The sequence below is a fragment of the Epargyreus clarus genome, unplaced genomic scaffold (genome assembly GCF_041222505.1).
Source record: "Epargyreus clarus isolate Ecla_fem2 unplaced genomic scaffold, WU_Ecla_fem_2.2 ptg000024l, whole genome shotgun sequence".
Taxonomy (NCBI): domain Eukaryota; kingdom Metazoa; phylum Arthropoda; class Insecta; order Lepidoptera; family Hesperiidae; genus Epargyreus; species Epargyreus clarus.
The window spans coordinates 10554424-10577428 of record NW_027332231.1 but is presented as its reverse complement, the minus strand read 5'-3'; the positions used below and the strand labels follow the sequence as shown (position 1 = coordinate 10577428).

Below are 23005 nucleotides of genomic sequence, written 5' to 3'. Positions count from 1 at the left end.
GTACAATATATTATATATTCGTTTCATTTGGTGGGAAAATTCATCGAAAACAATATTCGCGGATACGAAAAGTTTATCAGGTGTTTCCAACTATACAGGGTGATTTTTTCAAATAGGCCTTCAGGGCCAAATCCGAAACTATAGGGATTAGCGAAAAATGATGAAAGGAGTTACGAGTTACCGATTTTAATAATAACTAAAATTGCATCATTACTTTATTATAATATCTTTATCCCTAGCCGAGAATCGTACGAGTTCATTTTAAAAAAAAAACAAATACACCGTCTATAACTTAATGACAACGATAGACGAGTTCATTTTGAAAAAAAAAATACAACGTCTATAAACTAACGATGCAGTTTTAGTTTTTATCAAAATCGTAATAATGTAATTAAAACACATTTATTAAATATATCATTTATTATTCTCGTACATGAATCATATCAGTCATTGCGACAACACGGCGTGCCTTACGTTTGAAAATAAATCCGCTCTGTCATGATATGTTCCCGGCTGGCTCATTCGATTGTCGGAGTACAATTGTGTAAATATTATGCGACCATATTTATACTCTGGAAAGCTCATGCGTTACGAATCTGTCGGGATTCAATTATGCAAAGACATGTAATCTGGTGGATTACACAAATTATATTATAAACAACAAGTGCGAACAAGTGGCCATCTTGTAAAATAAAAAGGAAAGTAAACAAGAAGTGCTTTGTGTACCAAGAAACTGTGCAAGTTCGAGGCCTACATAATGAATATTGCATACTTTAGCTACAAATTAAAACGAATCGAAGATGATAGCTGTGGGAACAATCATGCGTCGAGTTGTCGATCACTTAGTTCATGTTGCAATATAATAATAAAGTAGCGGACATTTCATATAATTTGATATTAGGTAATAAAGATAATAAATTCTCTCTAATATAAAATAAAATCTACGCCTAGGCAAAATAAGTGATCTAATAAAGTGTTACATAAACTGTATAAGGAAAATAATATTTGGTTAATCGCTCATAACACCTCCACCGCGGGCAGCAGACATCGCGGCTGCGGCGCGCTCCATACAACGATAACAACCGCGAAAATTATAATAAGTGTAAAAATAATTCACGATTACATGAACATGTCAGATAAACAAGATAAATATAACAACTTCAAAATACATGTACAAGTAGTGAACAGACAAAATTGGACGCAAGATAATAATACAAGGATATGCGTTTACAACCAATACCATAATATATTTATTATGTCGAAACAACGCCGCGTCGGCGGACCGGTGCGGCATCAACAGTGACTAGATATAAACAATACATAAACGATGTCTGCTGCTAAGCTACTGAAGAAAAAATAATACTCGAAAAAAGAATACACTAACGCTAAATGGTAAGTCCATCGTTTAAGTACACGAAGAATGATCTACGATAAAGGCTAATAGGTAATAATAATATTATTCTAAAAACAATAAATGCAAGGCCGTGGTCCTCGTGCGGCGCGGACCGCTTTGAGCTATGCGAAACGATTATGCTAACGGTTAATATCGCAAATCATTTCACTACTCGCCTCGACGAAGCGCGGGTCACCTACGAAGTATACTCGAAGGTCAACACTACCTACGGGGCTACACCTAAACCAGTAAAAGTACTACACTACGACGGGCGAGCGCCCTTACTACGTGGAACGGTTGAACTAGCCTAGGGCCGGCGAGCGCCGGGGCAGAACGACTACGTCATCGACCGGTTTCACGCAATCTCATCACGGGAAGCTGCGAACGCCAAGTAACATAAACGATAAAACATCAACATTCTCAACAATAATCTTCCGTAAAATTCCTCTTATCAATAGATCACCGGTCGACCCTCGTGAGCAAATTTTGAGCAGCCGAGCGTCCGAGGTCGGCCGTGTTTTCTTTCATAAAGAAAATTACAAAGAATTAAATAAGAAGTCGTTTACGAGGAGGGAATGAGAAACATAGAGGGGTCGACCGGGCCATGGACAAGAAATGGACGCGTGTGGCGTCGCCACGGGACGGCAGAGTGCGCTGGACGGCCGCCGCCCGCCGCGCCGCGCCGCACCCGGCCGCACCGGGCACGGCACGGGCACGACACGGGCGCGGCACGGGGCCGCACGGGCGCGGGGCGCGGCGCGGCGAGCGGCGCGATGCCGCAGCAGTCTCAACATTACGTCAACGAAAACGATACGGAAAAACTACGAATACAACTAGAACAAGATGGACGAAAGTAGTCGGCGGAGGGCCACAACAACGCAACGAACGTACGACTACAGAAACAGATTACATAGTCTTGCGCACACAATGGATGGACATCGATGAGTAAATTTAGATTCTCTTCTTGGACGTACTAAACATTCGTATCGAGTAGAGGATTCTATAATATGTACATATATACGAATCGAACGATTTCACCTTTTAAACGTGTATATAATAAAAAATAACGTTGCACGGTTACACTTTTCTGCTCGATCGTAGGCGTAACGATAAATAGTAAAATTTTCATCTCGCGCACGGCGAGGGCGGGGCGCGGCGACGGCGGCGGCGCGCCGGCCGGTCGCATTACAAAAATATTTCATTAAAAATAAATACAATCATTTCAGTCGTGCAACACATAAATAACGGCGCGTCAACAACAACGGGGAGGTCGGGGCGTCGCGCGAGTCACACCGCGGGCGCGGGCACCGCGCGCGGCTCGCCGGCCGCGGCGGCGCGCGGTGCGCCGGGCGCGCACTACACTTCTCTGTCTATCTTACAAAACGTACAAATAGTTCAGTTAGTTTCCTATATAAGAACGATTACAAAAGGAGTCCATCAGTTCAGTGCGAGTCGGTCGCGGGCGGCGCGGGGCGCAGCAGCGCGCGCAGGGCGGCGGCGGCGGCCTTCAGCGCCAGCACCAGTCGCTAGAAGTCCCGCCCGCGCGCGCGCGCCGCGCCCGCCGCCTTCGGCACGCGCCGCGTGCGCATCTCGCGGTCCACCTGCACGCACACATGCAACTCTCAACTACCGTCAACGACCACAAAATGTTGTGAATATGATCCTGTTTCTCAAATGTTACTGTTCAGACCCCAGAACAGAGCATTAAGTCTAATATTATAAGGCAGAAGGAGGTGTGATCATGAAGACTCTGAAGTCGAACTACCAAGAGTGTTTTTTTCTTGTAATATAGGAATAGCAGAAGAACATTCAGTCCACCCGATGGTAAGTGGCTACTGCCGCCCATGGACATCTGTAATCATCCCTAGATAGGATTAGATATTTCTACCTGAGGTAGGCAACAGATGCACCGCTACGCCTGAGAAATAAACTGGAACGCCTCGGAAAAATATGTCTCCCTTACCATCCTTCAAACCAGAGCACAGAAGCGCTTAACACTGCTGTTATGAGGCAAAAATAGGTGTGGCGGTGGTGCCGCCGGAGTCAAACACAGTCAAACAAGGGGTTCTACCACATTCAAAAGTTTCATTGTCAAACAAAAACTGAAACAGACAACCGTCACTTATAACGGCAAAAGCCTACCTCGAGCTCCTCAAGGCGCTGCGTGAGCGTGAGCTTCTGCTGCACGGCGAGCCGCAGCAGCTGGTTGAGCGTCTTCTTCTCCTCCTCGGCGCCGGCCAGCGCCTGCGTCAGCTCGTCCACCTGCGTCACGTACTCCTCGCACCGCGCCGCGAACATCGCGCGCAAACCTGCACACATGCAACACCGCGATTATATCAAAAGAACTCGAACGAACAACTTATAACTTCACTTTGTTTAAAATTTGTCAATTATTAATTAATGAACACTTTTGCAATATAATAAAATAAATGATTGTCAACGAATTTTCACTGAAAGGGTTAAAATATTAGGATGGACAATAATTCATACTTTTAAAAAATCTGCCGAAAACTAGAAAATTTAAAAAATCATATTAAAAATTCTTATTTTAAAATCATACTCTTTTGTAACTTATAGAAAAAATACTGACTGGAGAAAGTAGCCGCGTCTTCCTTAAGCAGCCGGAGCTCGTTCCTCAGCTTGAGCATGGTCTCGGTGACGATCGTCTTCTCGGTCTCGTACTTCGACTTGAGATTGGCGAGCGCCACCTCGGCCGTGTTCTTGTTGGACTTGAGCACGGTGCGCAGCGTGGCGATCTGTTCCCGCTTCGTCGACAGCAGCGACTTCAGCTTGATCACCTGCTCCTGCAGCTCGGCCAGCTCCGCGCCGCGCTCCTCCGACTCCATTGCTGTGGAACACGCGAATATAAAGTATTTTTCTCAGTAAATTAATGAATGGTAACATTTAGATACTTGTGAACAATCTACCAAATAAGCTGTCGAACAAGATGAGTTTCAGGAATACAGAGGCATTATATTTTGAGTCGTAATAAAAAACTTACGCCTAACCGAGAACGGACAATGCGTAGCGAGGAGTAAAAACTTCCGAAGAAAATTTTTTCATACACATATTCGCTCCTGCTCGTCTGTATTCGGCGAGTATCTAAATGTTGCGTAATGAAGGTTTTATGTACCTCGCTCATATAGCACCTAATGTACATATTACAAATACATAAACTACTTATACCTAACCTAACCTACATAACTAATAAATGTATGTAATTGACTTAACATTATATTACCTTATTTATAAAATATGTCATAGGGATACAGGAACAGGATATGTAGGATAGCTTCATAATATATACTGTAGCATTAGGAGGCAGGTAACAAGACATGACTTGCAAGACTCCTTAATAAAATTAGTTACATTTCTCGACTTCTTATTTTGAGTTACGCTACTTCTCTTAAAGTAAAAACTCCTGCCTTGCAACAGCGCATCTTTCCACACAGCGTGAAAATTAACGTTACATTTGATAGAATTGGACTTTCTTGCGAAATTATTTGCGCTTCTTTGCCCGTTCTTGTAAGCGATATTAGTACCAGTTACAGAAGTAATAGAGACGTTTTCACCATGACATGTCATGTTACTATCGGAACATAAATCGTTAATGTTTTCAGGCGTAACTTTAGATATATTTTCAAAGTAGCTCGTTATTTCTTTGACTGTGCGTCCAGTACAAATTTCTTTTATATCTGCTGGATGATTCACTTCAAATGTTTTTAGAAAATCATGTAACTTGCGTCTCGTATCCGCGTGTTTAATTTTAGAGTTAGTTTGGTCCTTTGCATTTTTTATGGACTTGTTTATTATTTGTTTAGCCTTCGACGGGAAGTATTGGGATCGGTTAGGTTCTGGGGAATACAAAACGAATATTATTATAATGTTAATGGGTTGATAACATTTATGAGTGGATTTAGGGATATTGTAACTGCGACTTATGAAATCACGCTCTGATCTGTGCGTGTGACTGAGTATTTTTAAGGGTGTTTTCGCATATTTAAGTATATGGGTGTGTAAGTTTAATGCGTACACGCGTATTTCAGTGCTTGTGTGCGTGTATTTGAAGATGCGCGTGCAAAATTAAGCGTATATATGTAATTTTGAAGGATTTTGCACATGTTTGAGTATTTGCGCGTGTATTTTAAGTTGCGCTCGCGTATAGTCCGCGCCAGATTGCTAGTCCGTTCCGAATATAGAAACGAGTCGCGTGTCAATAGCAAATTGCAGATATTAGCGGGACGTAGACAGCCCCCAAAGGCACCATCCGCTGCACGCTCTCGCACACTGGTACAAAGCGCAGTTTAGTGTGCCCTTACGTACGGAGTATATACTTACTAAACCTACGCGTAATAATTTCAGAGCCAATTAGTATTTTGGCGCGGACTATACATGTATGCGCGAGCGTGTGCATACTCGTGTATACCCGAGTGGGTGTGCGCAAGTATACGTGTGCATTCAAGTGTGAATGTATGTGTGTGCATTCATGTGTGTATGTATGTGTGCATTCATGTTTGTATGTGTGTGTGCATTACCCTGCGTCGGCTGCGCCTGTCGCAGGCGGGAGTCGAGCGCGGTGTCGAGCGCGGCGCGCAGGTGTGTGAGCTGGTCGAGCAGCGTGTCGGCGGAGCGCGCCACGCCGGCCGCCGCGCGCAGCCCCTCCAGCTCGCCCGCCGCCAGCGCCAGCGCCTCCTCCTCCACCGACCGACCGTCCGATCCGGGACCTGATAACATACAAAATAACAGAACTTAAGAAAAAATTGTAATGGAAAGATAAGCATCCTGCCGGGCGACCTTAACGCTGCTATTATGAGGCATAGATAGGTGTGGCGTTGGTGCCGCCGGAGTCGAACCACAAAGGGTTCTACCTTCTAATAATGCTTGATAAATGGCTACGCTCCGTTACACTGGTAGTCGTGAAGTATCTACAATCTATAATATGTAGGATGACATAAAATACTTAATTTGTTATTGGAACACTTATAAATTGTCAGATAAATATATTTTGAAACTTCTCACCTTTTTTAAATGTAATGAAGATGGCCAGAGATGGTCCCTTTCCTTGTTGCAGAACAAATTCACAACATAGTGTGTGGAATAAATGAGCAATTTTTTTTATTAATTTAAAATGTCATTATTTTTACACCAAGAGATATATAATGTAATAAATGATAAAATAGCGGGTGCGTTACCGTCAGCCTGTCCGGCGTGCTCGAGCAGCAGGCGCTCGGGCTGCGTGCCGTTGACGGCGCACACGTGGTGGTACAGCTGCGCCAGCGTCTCCGCTGCTGATGTAAGCGCAGGCGCCGCTGCCGACAACGCACGACCCGCTCCTGCGAACACATCGATGATATTTTAATTCAAGATACATTATAAAATAATGTTGAAACTTAATATTATCGAATTTATAATGGTTAATCAGTGCAATCGGTGAAATTTATGATTTTGTTATTTTGTTTTCAATAAAAATAGAAGACAATAGAACATCGATGTTTATTCTGTTTGAAACTAACACATTTCAAATCTAGTCCTTCTTTTCGGCTCTGTATTTTGTTCACTAATACCTATTACATGTAAACTGTGTATTGATTATTTAAAAGTTTATTTTAACCCTCATGCACTACTTCGCAGAGAAAAAGATCAATCATGAAGCTTTAATTGTTATAGTATTGCCTCCGGAGATCACGTCTCGGCAAAAGGAGTACAGGACGCTCTTCGACCAGGTGGACGGATGACCTACAGCGGACGGCGGGTAACTTCTGCATTCAGACGGCTCAAGACCGGTCGGAGTGGCGCAGATTAGGGGAGGCCTATGTCTATCAGTGGACTAGTAGAAGCTGATGGATGGATGGATGGATGGATAGTATTACCTCCGGCGAGCGTGCGCAGGAGGTCCGCGTCGGCCTGCAGCGCGGCGCAGCGCAGCTCGGCCTCGGCGACGCGGTCGGAGAGCGCGGCGAGCGCCTGCCGCTGCAGCGCGGCCGCGGAGCCCTCCGGCGCGCCCGCGCCCAGCAGCTCCGCCAGCGCCGCGCCCAGCGACGCCAGCTCGCCGCCCGACACGCGCCACCACGTCAGCCACTTGGCCGCGCGCGCCGCGATGCCGCCCTGCGTGATGCTCGACACGCTCGACACGCCCGACATGCCGCTGTCCGACTTGTTGTCGTCCTCCTGAGGATACGAGGTTGAATAGACGTTGAACAAAAGGTAAAGTAGAACACTTTTGCTGTTGTTAATTTACATAATTGACCCAATCCTAGTCAATATTGACTGGCATATACGGATCTAATTTATTCTATCACATACACACAAGTAACTATAATAATCAATAGTTGACATGAAATTTTCAAAAAATCTTAGAATCTAATTGATTTGTCGTGAAATAAAAGTAATTAAACTATAACAAGTTATAGCGATTACAATTCGTTTTATTGTTGTGAAAATCGGACACCTGGCCCATGTCGTGAAGCCAAATAAAATTAACTATGAATTCATTAAGACCCAATCCTCTATATAAAAGCAAATGTACAAAATACAAACTTGTTTAAACGCATTTACAACTTTAGTGAAAGTCATCAATCCATTATGTCCTACTGCGGGGTATACCTCGGACCCCTCGTTCGAGAGGCCGAGTTTCTTAACCCCGGTAATCACTGCTTTACAACTATACCCTATTATTTCTTCTAAAACGATTCTAATATGCTATCATGCGTATTGAACAAGCATAAGATGAAGCGTGTGTGTATACTGACGATGGGCGCGCAGTCGGCGTGCAGGTCGTGCAGCGCGGCGACGCGCGAGGCGGCGCGCGCCAGCCCGGCCCGCAGCGCCGCCGCCGCCGCGCCCTCGCCCTCCGCCGCCGCCTGCGCCGCGCGCATCGCCGCAGACAACTGACTCTGAAGACACATATAAAACAACTTTCAAATGACAATATAAACCATTTATTTTTAAGCTTTTCACATAAAAAAATCTGGAAAACGAGCAATGCGTTTCATTTAATTTTAATACTATTAATTACTGAATCAGTTACCAATAAGCAATAAGAACGGATAGTACGAATTGTGTACCTTCAATTTTTAAATTTAGGTAACTAAAAATTAAGCGAGAAAGATGTGCGATTTTTTAAACCAGAAATGAATATCAGTTTAATTTATATGCTAGATCAATATATGACACCACTAAACCCGCTAAAACGTAATCTTTCTTTATACTTTTGTTAATAAGCTACTCAGTTATGACTCGTTAAATAACAGAATCACTTACATTCTCGTTGTGTGCCTGTTCGAGCTGCTTCTCTAGCCTGGAGATCTCGTGCAGATGCACCTCGGAGAACAGGTCGACGTGGTGGTCGCCCACGGACAGCTCGCCCGCGCCCGAACCTCCCGCCTCGCCCTCCTCCTCCGCGCTGTCGTCCGGCATACCTGACGACACCAGATTTTTATGACATTAAAGGACAACATGCAGCTATATTTAAAATTGCAATCGAATGCAATCCACCTAATAACCTCAATGGCGGACCCAGGAAGTTCGTTCGAGAGGGCATTGACCCGAGTGAGAATAGGCGCATGTATAATTGAAAAGAAAATGTCTGAAGAAATAAAAGTATCCTGTCTCCTAGACAAGTCTAAGTATTTTACCCATAGACCATTCCCAGCACATTTGTCAGTTGAACTATCGACGCTCCAGTCCCGTTCACAAAAATCTTAGCAACAAACATTTCTTAACATACCTCGTATACTGTACGCCAAATTCGTAATATTATACGCTGCTTCTCTACTAAGATGAGCATCGAGTTCCTTCTTAGCGGCAAACTTGGCTTCTCTCTCCGCCTGCAGCGCTTCCAGCGCTTCGGCGAGCTGTCGTTCAGCGATGCGGCGCAGCGCAGCGGTCTCGTCGGCCGCTGCCCGCGCCGTCTCCGCCTCTTCCCGGTATTGTCGAACTTCATGTTTTAAACCTTCAAATTCAACCTGAAGAAAAAGTCCAATGAGTATTAGTTCTAATTACGTATTTAAGAAGTTATCTACAAGGTTCTAATTATAGGTATAGCCGATTAAAATAATAATTTAACCCGACTTTAACCACAATGAAGATTTGAAACTTCATTAAATTTTTAAAGTAAAAAAATCTCCAACTATGGTTTTAAATCAAATACTTTTGGCAACATTTTTGTCCAATGTTCAAGTTCTTTAATGTAGGACACTACATGAATTAAATTGAGCTGATTGAGCCAACTGTAACAAAGAAAATAAAAAACAGTGTGCAGCTCAGTAACTTGACGATCTAATGATAAACCTTCCGGTAAGTACGTTGTAGAGTTAAATTTCACTAAAAATACCTTAAAATTTCACTCTCACCGCAACCGCACCCACAGACGCTTCACACGAAACCAAAAACAAACCTGTGAGGACCGTAACGCGGAGACTTGTTTCTGTAGCGATATGTTCTCGTCCTCCAAGTCTCCGATGTCGAGCTGTAGCCTGTGTTCCCTCTGGCGCGCCTCACGCAACTCAGCGCGTAACGCCGCCCGCTCGGACTCGCGCGTCGCCTTGTCCGCGCCGAGCTCTGAGCTCTCTGCAAGTAGGCGATCCCGTTCGCTGATCACGCGCTCGAGCTCATGTCGTAACTGGAAACAATATAGAGCTCGTATCAAACTGTTTTTTTTTTTTACATTTTAACAAGTGGGTTCCGAAAGACATTCTGCCATTAAAAAATCACATGTTAGTGACTGCACCACCTGTTGGGTCAAAAAGTATTCTACTTTTTAAGCTGGAACTAATTATCCGATTACTATCATTCACAAAATTAAAATGAAATCGTTTAAGTGGTTTTGCAGATGGCCGTGTATAAATCTATAAATACAGGTTTACGTTTAATTTTATTGCATGTTATAAAATAAATAATGTGTACGTACAAAAACAATTAAAACATAATCATATAAATAATATCGCTAACATAGAAGTATCAGCAAGCTCTAACACAGGAGAAGACAAGCTTTACAGTAGACAATGTAATAAAACAATGATGAAATAATTTAATCACATTCTAAACGATGAAATTCCTTGAGAGTTTAATCCTTATGACACAAGCGTGATCTATGCCGGTATTCATGGTCTCCACATGTCGTTATAATCGATGCAGATGACTAATATCATTTTAAGATTAACTCGCAACGTGATTCACTGCGTGCCACATGCTGCACAAATATATTTTGTCATAAATTCTTGAGTCGCTAGTATCCTATATTTTAATGTAAAATAAGTATATTCTATTAATAACGTTGCAGTGTCTAATAAATTCATGTTTTTATGTTCATATTTACTTTTAATGTTGTCAATAACACAAGGCGTAGTGAGTGGTAATTGAATTTCCTTAAGTATCGTATCGGTAGCGCCATATAACTTGATTTACATCAAGCGGATAATGTTTCTTACAAAGTGAGATATTGTGAAGAAACTATGATTATGTATTTAGTAAAAAACTAAAATACCAGGTAAGAATATATCGGAGCGGAGATTTGTTCTATTGTTTTGATTTCTCATTTGCTGACGATCATAATATCGGCAAACATTAACGAAGTCAAACAGAAACCAGACAAACTTAATCTACTATTTTTAAACAAGCTTCATGGCAATAACTATACAGACAAATTTAAATCGCAATATTTACACTTATGCGAAACATAATGTCTTACATACACACATGCTTTCGGAATTCTAACCAAGAACCTTCGTAAAATTCTTTAAGTGATTCAATAAATCACTAACTTCCAAGTTTATAGTAGTGGCATAAAGAGATTATCGGAAAACGCGAGGTAAATCCTACTTTAAATAGGATGAAAGATGCGCTGAGTTCACAATGCCACAACGAGGGAATGGACTTCGTTGAGTAGGTACATATAACATTTATTCGAAATTGATTATTAGGATTTGCAATCTCGAATTTCTCGGGAAATGTACGATTTCGAAATACCGGATTAAAAATTGTACATTGCGAGATTGGGTCTCGACGTACACGTAAATCGATCGAGTTTCCAGACGGCCATTTCCGACTATTAATTAACTTCCTAACGGACCAAAGCGATATTTAACTTTCAATTTCTGGACTCAAAACGGACATGGTAAGTAAGCATGCATCAATGCACGCAGTGTAATGAATAGACGCAAATTAAATTTAATAAAATGAAAGGTATAAAAGATGTGCAAAGTTCTTTAAACTCTTGTTTCGTGGTTCTGGTCAAGCAGACGGATAAACCTACTTAATTAAACCTCAATTCATAATTTCTACGCGCGCTGTATTCATTATCATTATTACAAATTATTATTAAACACGCAGGCACCAGACGTTTTCCTTCTTAAAGACGAGTTTAAAAAACCGCATAACCCATTAATCCGGATCCATGCATGCATTAAAGCAGGTGACGGTATACAATCCACATTTAATTAATTATCGAGAAGACCCGAGCTTTGGAAATATGCTGCAGCTAAATACTTTAATCAAATATTAATTAATAATGCGTACCGACATCTGTGACTGCCTACACACCTGGTAAACCTATAAGAGTAGTGTTATAGACAACAGTCTAAATACAGTCCACATTAACTCATACGCGTTAGTGGGTGTTTTATTAATGTAAATACGAAACGGATAGCTTGAATGGACCACATATCTAATATGGACTGGAGCCAATGAAAACATTTCGCAAGCTATGACAAATGCTCCCATTCACATTGAATTTCTTAAGAAACCATCGAATACAATAAGTTTACTAAATCATTGACTTGCAAATCTACCTATCCATAGCATGAACGTTTCGACTTTGTGGATTTACTGAAACTTATTTTTTGTAGGATAAATGAGCATAAAATTGAATGGATATGCGGTCGACTCACGTCTACGTTTACTCGTTACTTCGTTAACCAAATAAACAGAACTTTCCTTTCAGGCCGCCACGCGACTGTTTACAGTCGTCGCAATTGGGAGCAAAGTTTCAACTGCGCCTGCTTTAAGTAATTACGGCGCTGGTGTTTGTACAATAAATATAAGCCAGTAACCCTCTCATTAACCTTACACGAACTAGCGAGTTTTTACTGAAATAGACTGTATTTTTAAAGCTCTCACAATAATTGTTTCATAGTATGTTATTATTGTCTGTTACGTGAGATGAGATTAATATCACTATACATTTTAATGTGTATGGTTACGGTATGTAAGAGTATATTACAATGTAGGTATGTATATGTAAATTCTAATCGTATCAATAACCTTTACGAATTAGATGGATGATAGGTACGGTACACCCGAACATAATTACCCATACCTCCTCCTTTTTCGAAGTTGGTAATGATTAAAATAATCAAATTTATAATATAATTATTGTAGTACATAAAACATGTGTGTATACCGTTCATTTTGTAGTCAGGGCGTAAATATAAATTGTATTTGAACTCTACACAGTACACTCCCTCGCGGCTGTCACGCCCTTGGCTAAATGAAGTAATCGAATGTAGGTAGGTACGTAAGCTTTGAGTTCAGTCAGATCTAAAAATATTTTTTTCCTAAACCTTTATAAGTATAAATATCAATAGACTTGGTGACATGATGTAAAAATATTTCAACGCTATTTATATTAACAAAAACAAGGTGCAAAAAGTACCTATTCAAATGAAATTACTTTTTTTAAGTTTTTTACAAACATTACAGATTTTGTAACTCAATTTTCTACTTCCATTGACTGTGCCGAAATTTTATATGAATATTATTACGGGCGTCGTTTATATTGTGCACTAGGTTTTTGGAGAAATACGAGTATGTACGCAATGTGGGTTTACCAATTAGTCTAGGTGCCTACAAAATTGGCTCTTAGCTGATTGGTGGCTAAAACTAGCGACACAGGGCGCGGCCGGACAGGCGTGAAAAGACAGTCTGACACGCCACACCATGACTATAAACAATTCTCCTTTGTCTTTTTTTAATTAACATAACATATTGACATTATTTACGACTGTGAGGGAGTTTTGTCCACACGTAATTTTTCGTTACGTTAATAATTATACGAAGGGGTGCACGTTTAAATTAAACCAATAATTATAATGAATTAAAATAAGGTGCCTGGGTCTTGACCCCTGAGCCTACCAATCTCTCGAATTAAGACTTGTACTTGTGTACATGAAGTCGGTAAAATATGCGTAAAATTGTATTACGTTTTTAGCTTTCCTTTTTAAATATCTAAATGAGGAAAACTCAAAAGATTTCTTTTCGGCAACTTGAGTCCCGGGATCAAATATGCAGTGCGTACAAGATCAGTGGTATTTGACATTTAATTACAATTTAATAAACGATGTGTTCAAATCATATCAAAGCGAAATTCTAGGTAATTAATCAAACGTGCGGTTCGATTCGAATATTAGATTCGGTTCTATTATAACCTCAGTCAAAGGAAAGCCTACCACATCTACAAATCCATATCTACGAATAATATTGAAATCCACCACTACGTATAATAGGTATTGGTATAATAGGGATTATGTGGCTCTGTAGAATGTAACGAGGATGCTACCAGTCAAAATACAAAGACCTACCACGTTAAAATTAATTACTGTCACTTCTAAAATATTATCTGACTGAAGCATTACTGAAAACGTAACGAGAGCGCGCGAATTCATTATACGGAACTCAACTACAGTTTTTATTACATATTTATAAAGCGGCCTACAAACTACAAGCCGCGGCGTAGAGCGTAGTGGGTCAAGTCCCGAGTATGTTCAAATTAAGAGAATGCTTTTCGAGCATCATAGCGTACCGTTGCGGTAATGCGATGAGGGAAATATAAATATCAGAAAATGAGAAACGAAAATGGAGCTGCATTTCCAAACGTATCGTGGATGTGCGGAACATTTAACACACAATCAGTGGAATACATAACATGAATTGTTCCTTTTGTATCGTACGTTATGATTATCCGCCTGGCAGAGCGGTTGGCCTAACAAGCAGAGTTCCAGGCATCCCTAACCAGGCCATACAGGGTAATGAAAAAAATCTAAGTCTATTCCAAGCCTGCCTGGACCAGATATGACTGATGAGTTAAGATTTTTTATTGTTCCAGGTGTGAGTGCGTGTGTGCGTTCAATGTGTATTATTGCCTCAGCACACAAGGAATTCCAGGATGGCTATGACTATTAGTGCTACACAAAACGTAACGAAACTTATGGATACTTACAGAAATCTACCATAGAGATAATAAATATATTGCTTTAAGATAAATAAATTCAGCATCTCTACCAATATTAGGTACTGACTGGAAGAACATGGTGGAAAATTTTGTCACTTGCTCCCATTTATCCAAAAACTGCACAGCTTGTAAATTTTCACGAAAATGTCTAGATTTTTGCGAGTTTTAAGTATCATTCACTGTCAAGTTCCCGACGAAGTACATTCACCCGTTCGAAATCAGCAGGCCAAAACTATAAAACATGCTTTTATATTTTGGTGTGACGCAAATAAACATAATATTATAAGTGTCGAAAAAGGGGCTTGTATTGAAATTAAATGTAGACTATACCCCGGTTCGTCAACCACGGCACGGCTGAATGAGAGAGGTTTTGGCCATCGTCCACCACGCTGGCCAAGTGCGAATCGGCGGACTTCACACACACCTTGTAAACATGTTTTTTTTAAACTTTTAGGCGTGTAGGTTTCTTCATGGTGTTTTCCTTCAATGTTAAAACAAGTGACAAATAGTTTCCATTACACACATAACTTTGAAAAATGAGGTGCGTGAGTGGGATATGAACCTCGGACCTCCCGATTTGAGGTTAAGACGCCCAGACTTTATTCATTTATCTAATCGCCTACCAAGCGGTAGGTATCATTCAGTCTTTAGAACACAGATAGGTACGCGAGGCGAACGATGATTTAATAAAAACTGTCTCTCGTTCGACAAAAACCCCTTGTCGCGTTTTTTTGCGGCTCTCAGCTCCGCCGGCGCTCCCGAGGAGATATAATGCGACGGCAGCACTCGTAAACCGCAAATCTGCTTTACAATTGTTAACTTTCGGTACTTGGTCGCTTTGTACATTAATGGGCACTTGGTTTGAGTGTCCTTGTACAAAAGGAAAAAGTTGGGCGGCTTAATTGGAATACGATTTAGATTTAAATAAATATGAATTTAAAAATCAATATGGATGCTGACGTTGATCCGTTATATAATTCGTTAAAAATTTGTTTATGTATATAGGAACAATATATACTCAAAAATAACAACAACCTTTATGTTCTCTCTTTCGTTTTTGACATGATGTGAGATAATTTTAAATATTGAAAATCGCTGAAAAAATTTTAAACTGTCTATCAACTTTATTTTGTATTTTTTTAAGAAAAATGACAGATTTTTATACTGGAAATTTTAATAACAAATTTTAAAGCAATGTTATAAGTAAAAGCCGAAAATAAATTTGTAATTAAGTTAATCACTATTGCTTAGCGTATAAATATATACATTCTGCATCAAATAACGGACTTCATCATAATCTTTTGTGTATATTACTCGCTAACAGATATAATAAACCGACTGGGAGATAAAAAGGAACGAAAAGAATTTAGTCTTATGATTTACAATCTTTACTGAAGCAGTTTATACAAACACTCAATATCAACTACATAACATGTAGAATATTATCTACTATCCATGTATCTCAAATTCAATTAGGCACACATTACCAATCATGAGGTGCTCTTGATTATACAGACAATTACGACGTAATTAAAACGACCGTGAAAATGATTACCGTTAATTAATCGTTTGCATCAGATTTTGCACGTCATCACCAATTCTTAATTTAATTTTGCCGCCCATCGCTACTGCCATTTTTATTAGGAAAAGTGGTACACCGAATATATAACTATCTACATAATTAAATATTGGATATGTTGTTCAAAAACTATGAAATATATGAAATGAAAACATTTTATGTCTTCCATATATAGCATAGCCACGTATAACTACGTGGCTATGCTATATCACCAGATTATGTATTTAAATATTAATGAATTTATTAAAAAATACTTCACAATTTTACCTTATGAGAACTTGAATTTGTCATGATCTAAACCAACTTTAAGATTTTTAAATCAACACGAAACCTCTTGATAAATATAGGTAATATTTCACTAGTTGCAACTGAAAATTTCGAATTTTCGAACTACCTTCTAAAGTACGATGATTTCACGAAACTATTTCTTGCTTAAAAATATTGATATTCAGTATTGTCAGCCTAGTTTTCCAGTCTTGTCACGATAAAAATTAACGTCACAACATATTAGTCATAAAAAAACCTAGACAAAAATAATCTTAAGGCTACTTAATAATTATATATTTTTTTCGTTTTAATTATTTTATTCGTTTTAATTATTATTATTGTCTCTCCTCCTTCAAGTCGAAAATATAGCTTAAAATTATGTTGTTTGTGCAACTAGAATCCAATCTATAGTTCTAGATAATTTAGAAAAACTGAGGGTTCATGACAATTATTAACGCTATGTTATGTTTTTATAACGTTACATATGCGATCATGCTCATGTGAAAAAATATAATTTATATCACGGCGTGCGTAAATTGACGTTTAACGCACGCTTCGCGTGCGCAAAACCCCCATTTCCGACCCCGTAATATAAAATTTTATACAACACGCGGACGAAAAATGTTTTTCTGACTCGTGTGATTGCAGTCCTCGCCTGCGGCTCGGCCTGCAAACTCACACTTGTCAGAAAAAAATTTTTCGTCCTCGTATTGTAATGTACTATATTGAATAGTTCCGATTTCCATTACAGAAACAATAATTTCCTTATCACCTGTTCTATAACGTGAGCGAGACCAACGTGCCCCTATGAGTAAGATAGCAAGGTTTATTGGTTTTGTTACATTAAATTCCCTTTACTTGAGACTTCTCGTACACTAAAAAGGAAGCCCATACTTATACTTTACCATTCCAGTAACTAACCTAACTGTCGTTTGTATTAAATTGCCCGTATGCCTCAGGAACCAACCGGTAAACCGGTTGGCTTACCGCTTGGTAGTAGTATCTTTCAAGTTTCCCTGGCTTTAATCGGGGAAACTTGAAAAATACTACTAGTGGCTGATCCTATGAAATTTGTCGCCAGTGCCACAGAACTACGACCTCTTTAGACGTATTCATTACCATGTGTCACTGACAGTGTCGTAGCTAGACAACTCATTACAAACTTGGATTAGTCTGACAAACTCGATGAATAAAATAAGAGGTAGAGACCGGACGCAGCCTGGCTTCAGGTAATTAAAGCTGCACGAAGACGGGAGATAGTATATACGCATGGTACAGCTAGAGTACATGGAATAGGTTTGCGGAATGTGATAAATTATGAATGTGGCATATGTGGCGTGAGTCATGACCAGTTACTTCTAAGCGGCGGTTGGTGATAACAGAATTGACCTGATTTATCGCAGCCTTGCACATTATGCAAACTTATTAGCGCTTTAGCAAAAAATACAAAACGGCTATTAACGTTACGCGGAAACCGGAAGGAGCTATAAATAAATTATTCGCATCTCCTTTCTATAGTTTCATTTAATATTGCAGGCGAGCGTTAAAAGAAATAAACTTGTTCAGAGTTCAAACGAGTTCGTGTTATTAAAATCTGTCGGAAGTTTTGAACAGTTTACACACAGAGCAGCTGTACGCCTAAATTATTGAGATTTATCGTGGAAATGAAGTTGCCAGTTCCAGGACTATGGAATCGCTAACGTGTGATGGCGATGCTATAAATGGGTCAAACCTGGTTGTTCCGCTGGCGTCGGGCCAACAAACAAACATCAACAATGTTCCATTATCAAAGTAAACAGTGCCCATATTTTACTTGAAATACGAGTAGAGTTTGATAGATGTTCAACAGGACAGAGGCCTGTCAGCAAATATACTATATCTAACATATAAAATATACACAATACCTCTTCACCTTCACTCATTTTCGATTAATGACACCCACATTCCACAGCTATGCACAATTCACAACGTTATCGCACGCGCATTTGGCACCGACGCGATATAGTCCGCATTATTCAGGCGATACTTCCACCACACCACTCTAATGCATTCGTGAATCCCTCACACCATTGACTAGTGCGGGAACATGTGAATCAAGGCCGGCCGAATAAAAATTTATTTCTGGACCAGTGTTATGGATTAACTGTGGCTGCGCTTACGCCATCCGCGGCATTACATCACGGGCCGCGGAGAACCTTTCAGCTCCGTCGAAAATTGTGACTGAAAGGAATTATGCCGGTTATGACGCCTTGGAGAGGATCGTCTCGTGAGGAGCGATTGTTCTGCAATCAGGACTATAAATAGGACTTTTCTTGCACGAAAAGATGTTATAGTGTGCTCAAAACGACGTCCCGCGCGCACTGATCGGGGGTCCGGCGATGATTCACATCAATTGCTCTCATTTGATTAAACGGGCGTAGGCATAATTCGTCAGATGTGTCTGGGCAAACGCAGCAGTAATAAGATAATGACACGCTTACAACAGTTTGAGTTCAGCCAGGAAGGGACACTAAACGGCACTCGGCTCCACTTCCACTTGCCATTGCCGTTAATCTTTATACGGTTATCAACCCTGCGCTTGCTCATGTGCCTTATTAAGTGACTCGTGTCACATACAATTTACAATGAGGTAGGTATATCTTGTTCAGTTAATTGTATGACAATCAACAACTTTTTATTAATGTTAATTTTTTTAAAATTGCATTGAAGGATCAGCTAAAAATATATTTATTTTTGGGTTAAAAGTTTGGTTCCTCTCATTGTGTTTGCAAAATACATATATTTTCCATTGGCCTATACAGCGAGACAGACAATCATATTTAGAAAAATATTTTTAATACTTTGACTCTATGCAAATATGTGCAAGCCAACTAAGGCAAATAAGGTTATTATTTTGCTTAAATATTGTTTATTTGCCTAAAAAAATTACTATACCAAGAAAAAATATTTTAAAATATTCTCAAAATTAACATTACAGAGAGCCAAAATATTACATGGTTAACGAGACACGATTGCTTAAAAAGCGGAATACATTACAGTGATAAAATACAAAAGTCGCTTTCATTATCTAGCCAGGAATAAATTAGCAATTGTTACTCCAAGTAACAATTCACTTGACTTAATGTTCCAAGATAATCATACAATTAGTTACGTGTTCGTGAAGGGTGCTATGTGCTTTAAATTTACGGTATGTATACTAATAAGTTTTACATGACAATTTTGTGTAGGTAAATCGTCATGATGTTCATTCTCATATGGTTAAGTTTAAATATATTAGAAAAATGAAAAATGGGGCTATAAGGCCATTTTTTTTTCTTTTTTTTTACGTGGGGAAACCCCTACGGGTTCCTCTCTGCCGGGAGGGCAGCTGAGAGGATATGCCGGACTCTTACCGGCTAAAACCCCACGATGTTATAGCATTCGTCCGCGGTCCCGGCGGCGTTTGCCCACAGCAGGGCCCGTCTCCGTTTAGGATGGAGTTGGAGTTTACTCCATCCGCTCATCTTTGAGGTGCGCACGGGAACACCGCGCGCGCCAGTAAAGAACAAGTTACCAAATCCAAATAGAATACTTCAGATATAACTAATGTTTGACAAAATACATTACAGCTTTCTATATTCATTTTCATATGATATTATTTACATATTAATATATTACACACAAAGAAACAACATGGCCACATTAATGATGTAATAATATTAATGATCTGAAATTTATGGAGCTAAATAGTCTACTTATGCAATAACTTTCTTGTATAATTTTGTCTAAATCTGCTTAACAATGAGTAAGTCTTAAAAAATGATTGCATATTAATTTACTAGTGAAAGTCACAATGTAAAAAGGGGGGATGAATATTGACGTTTGTAGAAGAAGAAATAACAAAATTCATTTTCATTTGTAACTTTCTTGGTAATAAAAAAAAATAGTCTCAACTTTATATACAATACTGCAGCTGACCTGGCAAACTTTGTACCACCTCAAAATCTATTTATCAAATATATTTCATATAAAATATAGCCTATGTTACTCGTGGATAATGTAGCTTTCGAATGGTGAAAGAATTTTTAAAATCGGTCCAGTAGTTTTTGAGCCTGTTCATTACAATCAAACAAACAAACAAAGTTTTCCTCTTTATAATATTAGTATAGATATAGGATAGAAACTGAAAAGCAAGAATGATTTAAAAGTTGTTCACCACTTTATTACAATACATGTTTTAGTAACAGAAATTTAACCACCAGATCTTTTTCATAAGAACTTGGCTGATGCATTACCACATATCTAGTTAATGTAAATTTTATAATCCCTAGATTATCAGTAAAATGTCCATATAATTCAGAATAGCACTCTAACGTTAGTCCACTTTTATAAATAATCCAATTATGTATTTATGGATCTAAGTGGATTTAGTCATGACAGGTGAAGTGCATTTACTGTTGGAGATTCTATTGTTTTAGTTTGCTTTGTAAAAATCATAGTTACAATTATTATGATTACAATCAAAATGGTATTGTTCCGACATCAATTTGTAGAGGTAATCATTTTACCACTCGCTTGTAATTAGCAACATATTACTACTATAAAATTTATATAAAAATACTTCAAAATATAATACTTTGACTATGAAAATTATGCAATATTTTATTACAGGTATTGTACTCATATGCATATTACATCTGAATAATTTTGTGGTCACCATACCAGTCTGGCACACGAAAGGTTAATGAATTTAGGGTTTTCTTCAGGGTCTCGAGATGTTTAAAGTTCTATACCCATTATTGTATGAGTACTTTATACCTCCTAAAAATCTTATGTGTGGCTATAAGTGTAGAAGTTAAAGTTTTACTTTACACTTGTATCATACAGATTACAATAGTTTAGTCAACATTTTTTATAAGACTAGCTGACCTGGAAAACTTTGTACCACCTCAAAATCTATTTATCAAATATATTCCATATAAAATATAGGCGATGTTACTCGTAGATAATGTAGCTTTTGAATGGTGAAAGAATTTTTAAAATCAGTCCAGTAGTTTTTGAGCCTATTCATTACAACCAAACAAACACAAAGTTTTCCTCTTTGTAATATTAGTGTTGATTAAAGTAGCAAACAAGTAGTAACAGACCGCCTGATGTTAAGTGGTCACTGCCGCCAATGGACAACCCCCTAAGGCTCCATTTTTATGTCTACAGGGGTCAACCAAGCCCCATTACATATGCATTGCTATTTTTGAGAACCTCCGGAATGCAAGAACTGTTTGACACTAGAAATAAGAGTGGTGGTGCCTGCATGTTCAAATCATACTTATTCTATCACCTTCAAAGAGGGGTAACTTTATAACTCACAACTCATGGGAGGAATGCATTTGATTAAATTAAGGCTTCTTGAATTTCATGAAATGTTTTTTTCCTTAACATCAGGTGAGCTGCATTTCTATTTGCAAGCATGAATATAAGTATCTCATTTATTCAATAAATATTAAAAGATATTACAAATCATCTATAAAAGTAACTTCAATATTTTATTCTTTATTTTTTATTAAATTATAGTTATTTATAAAGTAAAAAAAGTATATATTACTGACCTGTTTTGTTTCTCCTTCAAGTTCAATAATTTGTAGTGTGAGGGAGCTTTCCATAGCCGCAGATTCGTTGAGGAGGGCATTTTCCTGTTCTATTCCACTTTGTGTCGTTACTTTTTGAGTTGTGTCCAGTTTCATTAACGCCTACAAGAGATACTTTTCCATTAGGAACTATGTTTTATGAAGTTTAATATGGTCAAGATTTACATACATAGTCATTATAGTACATTATTATGCTTTGCATTATTGGTTAGATTCAGTGATACAAGTAAGAAAAAAAATTAGGCACTAAATATATTTTGTAAATTCATGTTGGTATTATTAGTTAAGTAATTATTAGACAATTAAAACTTTATGTCATATAAATTCAGGTTATAATTGGTACATTAATTTCATTTAACATTTTTGAAAGTAGACCAACAGATGAATACAAGATGAAAGAACATTTTGAAGTTACCGTTTTCGCACGTTAATGTATCCATTAAGGCATGAAAAGTGAAAATATATGGTATGTAGGCCAGCTAACCTCTTGTGTGATCTCCAATTCGTGTTTTGTGTTCTCGTAGAGGCTCTCGAGCTCGTCGCATCTTTGCTGCAGCGCACTCTTCTCTTCCAGAAGCACGAGACCCAGCTGTGCTGACTGGATCTTCTCGCTGCTAGCTTGGTCGAGCTCTCGACTTAGCCTCTCGATTTCCACCTTTAACTCCACGATCGACACATCGCTGTGAGCCGTGGCTGCCATCGTGTGACAGTTAGACGGCTTTACTACTAAAACTTCATAAACAAAGTAAATAATTTCAGAAAAACAACGATAAAACGTGTAAATCAATGGTTCTACATTCTCTCAACAAAAGTATAACGTCTTGACAGCTCGCTCGCGACGATGCCAGCACCTTTTTTGTGACTTTGGCCCGGATGGAAGGCTTTTGAGCTAATTGGATTATTAACTTATATGACTA

General features: G+C 39.0%; 1 protein-coding gene across 4 annotated transcripts; it reads right to left on the bottom strand.

Annotated features, from left to right (window-relative positions):
- Positions 1 to 401: 401 nt before the first annotated feature.
- Positions 402 to 22946, bottom strand: BicD (Microtubule-associated protein Bicaudal D). 4 transcript variants are annotated; one of them, XM_073086473.1, is made up of 12 exons: positions 22573 to 22944; positions 22050 to 22190; positions 9789 to 10013; positions 9120 to 9357; positions 8654 to 8811; positions 8143 to 8286; positions 7264 to 7561; positions 6586 to 6726; positions 5929 to 6117; positions 3984 to 4241; positions 3536 to 3702; positions 402 to 2994 (listed from the first exon to the last, which is right to left on the bottom strand). In XM_073086473.1, the coding sequence occupies exons 1-12, from the start codon at positions 22786 to 22788 to the stop codon at positions 2920 to 2922; spliced, it is 2250 nt and encodes a 749-aa protein (XP_072942574.1). In that variant the 5' UTR covers positions 22789 to 22944; the 3' UTR covers positions 402 to 2919. The 4 variants fall into 4 exon arrangements, 1 of the variants encoding a protein (XP_072942574.1); XR_012103422.1 differs by lacking the exons at positions 402 to 2994; positions 3536 to 3702 and adding an exon at positions 4635 to 5247 and having other exon boundaries at positions 4105 to 4241; positions 22573 to 22946; XR_012103423.1 differs by lacking the exons at positions 402 to 2994; positions 3536 to 3702 and adding an exon at positions 4635 to 5247 and having other exon boundaries at positions 4105 to 4241; positions 7264 to 7558; positions 22573 to 22946.
- Positions 22947 to 23005: the final 59 nt, after the last annotated feature.

What these genes read in the sequence shown, in the direction of transcription:
- BicD (XM_073086473.1), bottom strand. Translation starts at nt 22,788, where the DNA reads ATGGCAGCCACGGCTCACAGCGATGTGTCGATCGTGGAGTTAAAGGTG. An exon ending in AATTGGAGATCACACAAGAG is followed by an intron (nt 22,191 to 22,572) that starts GTTAGCTGGCCT and finishes TATCTCTTGTAG; the next exon opens with GCGTTAATGAAACTGGACAC. An exon ending in CCGCGTTACGGTCCTCACAG is followed by an intron (nt 9,358 to 9,788) that starts GTTTGTTTTTGG and finishes CTTTTTCTTCAG; the next exon opens with GTTGAATTTGAAGGTTTAAA.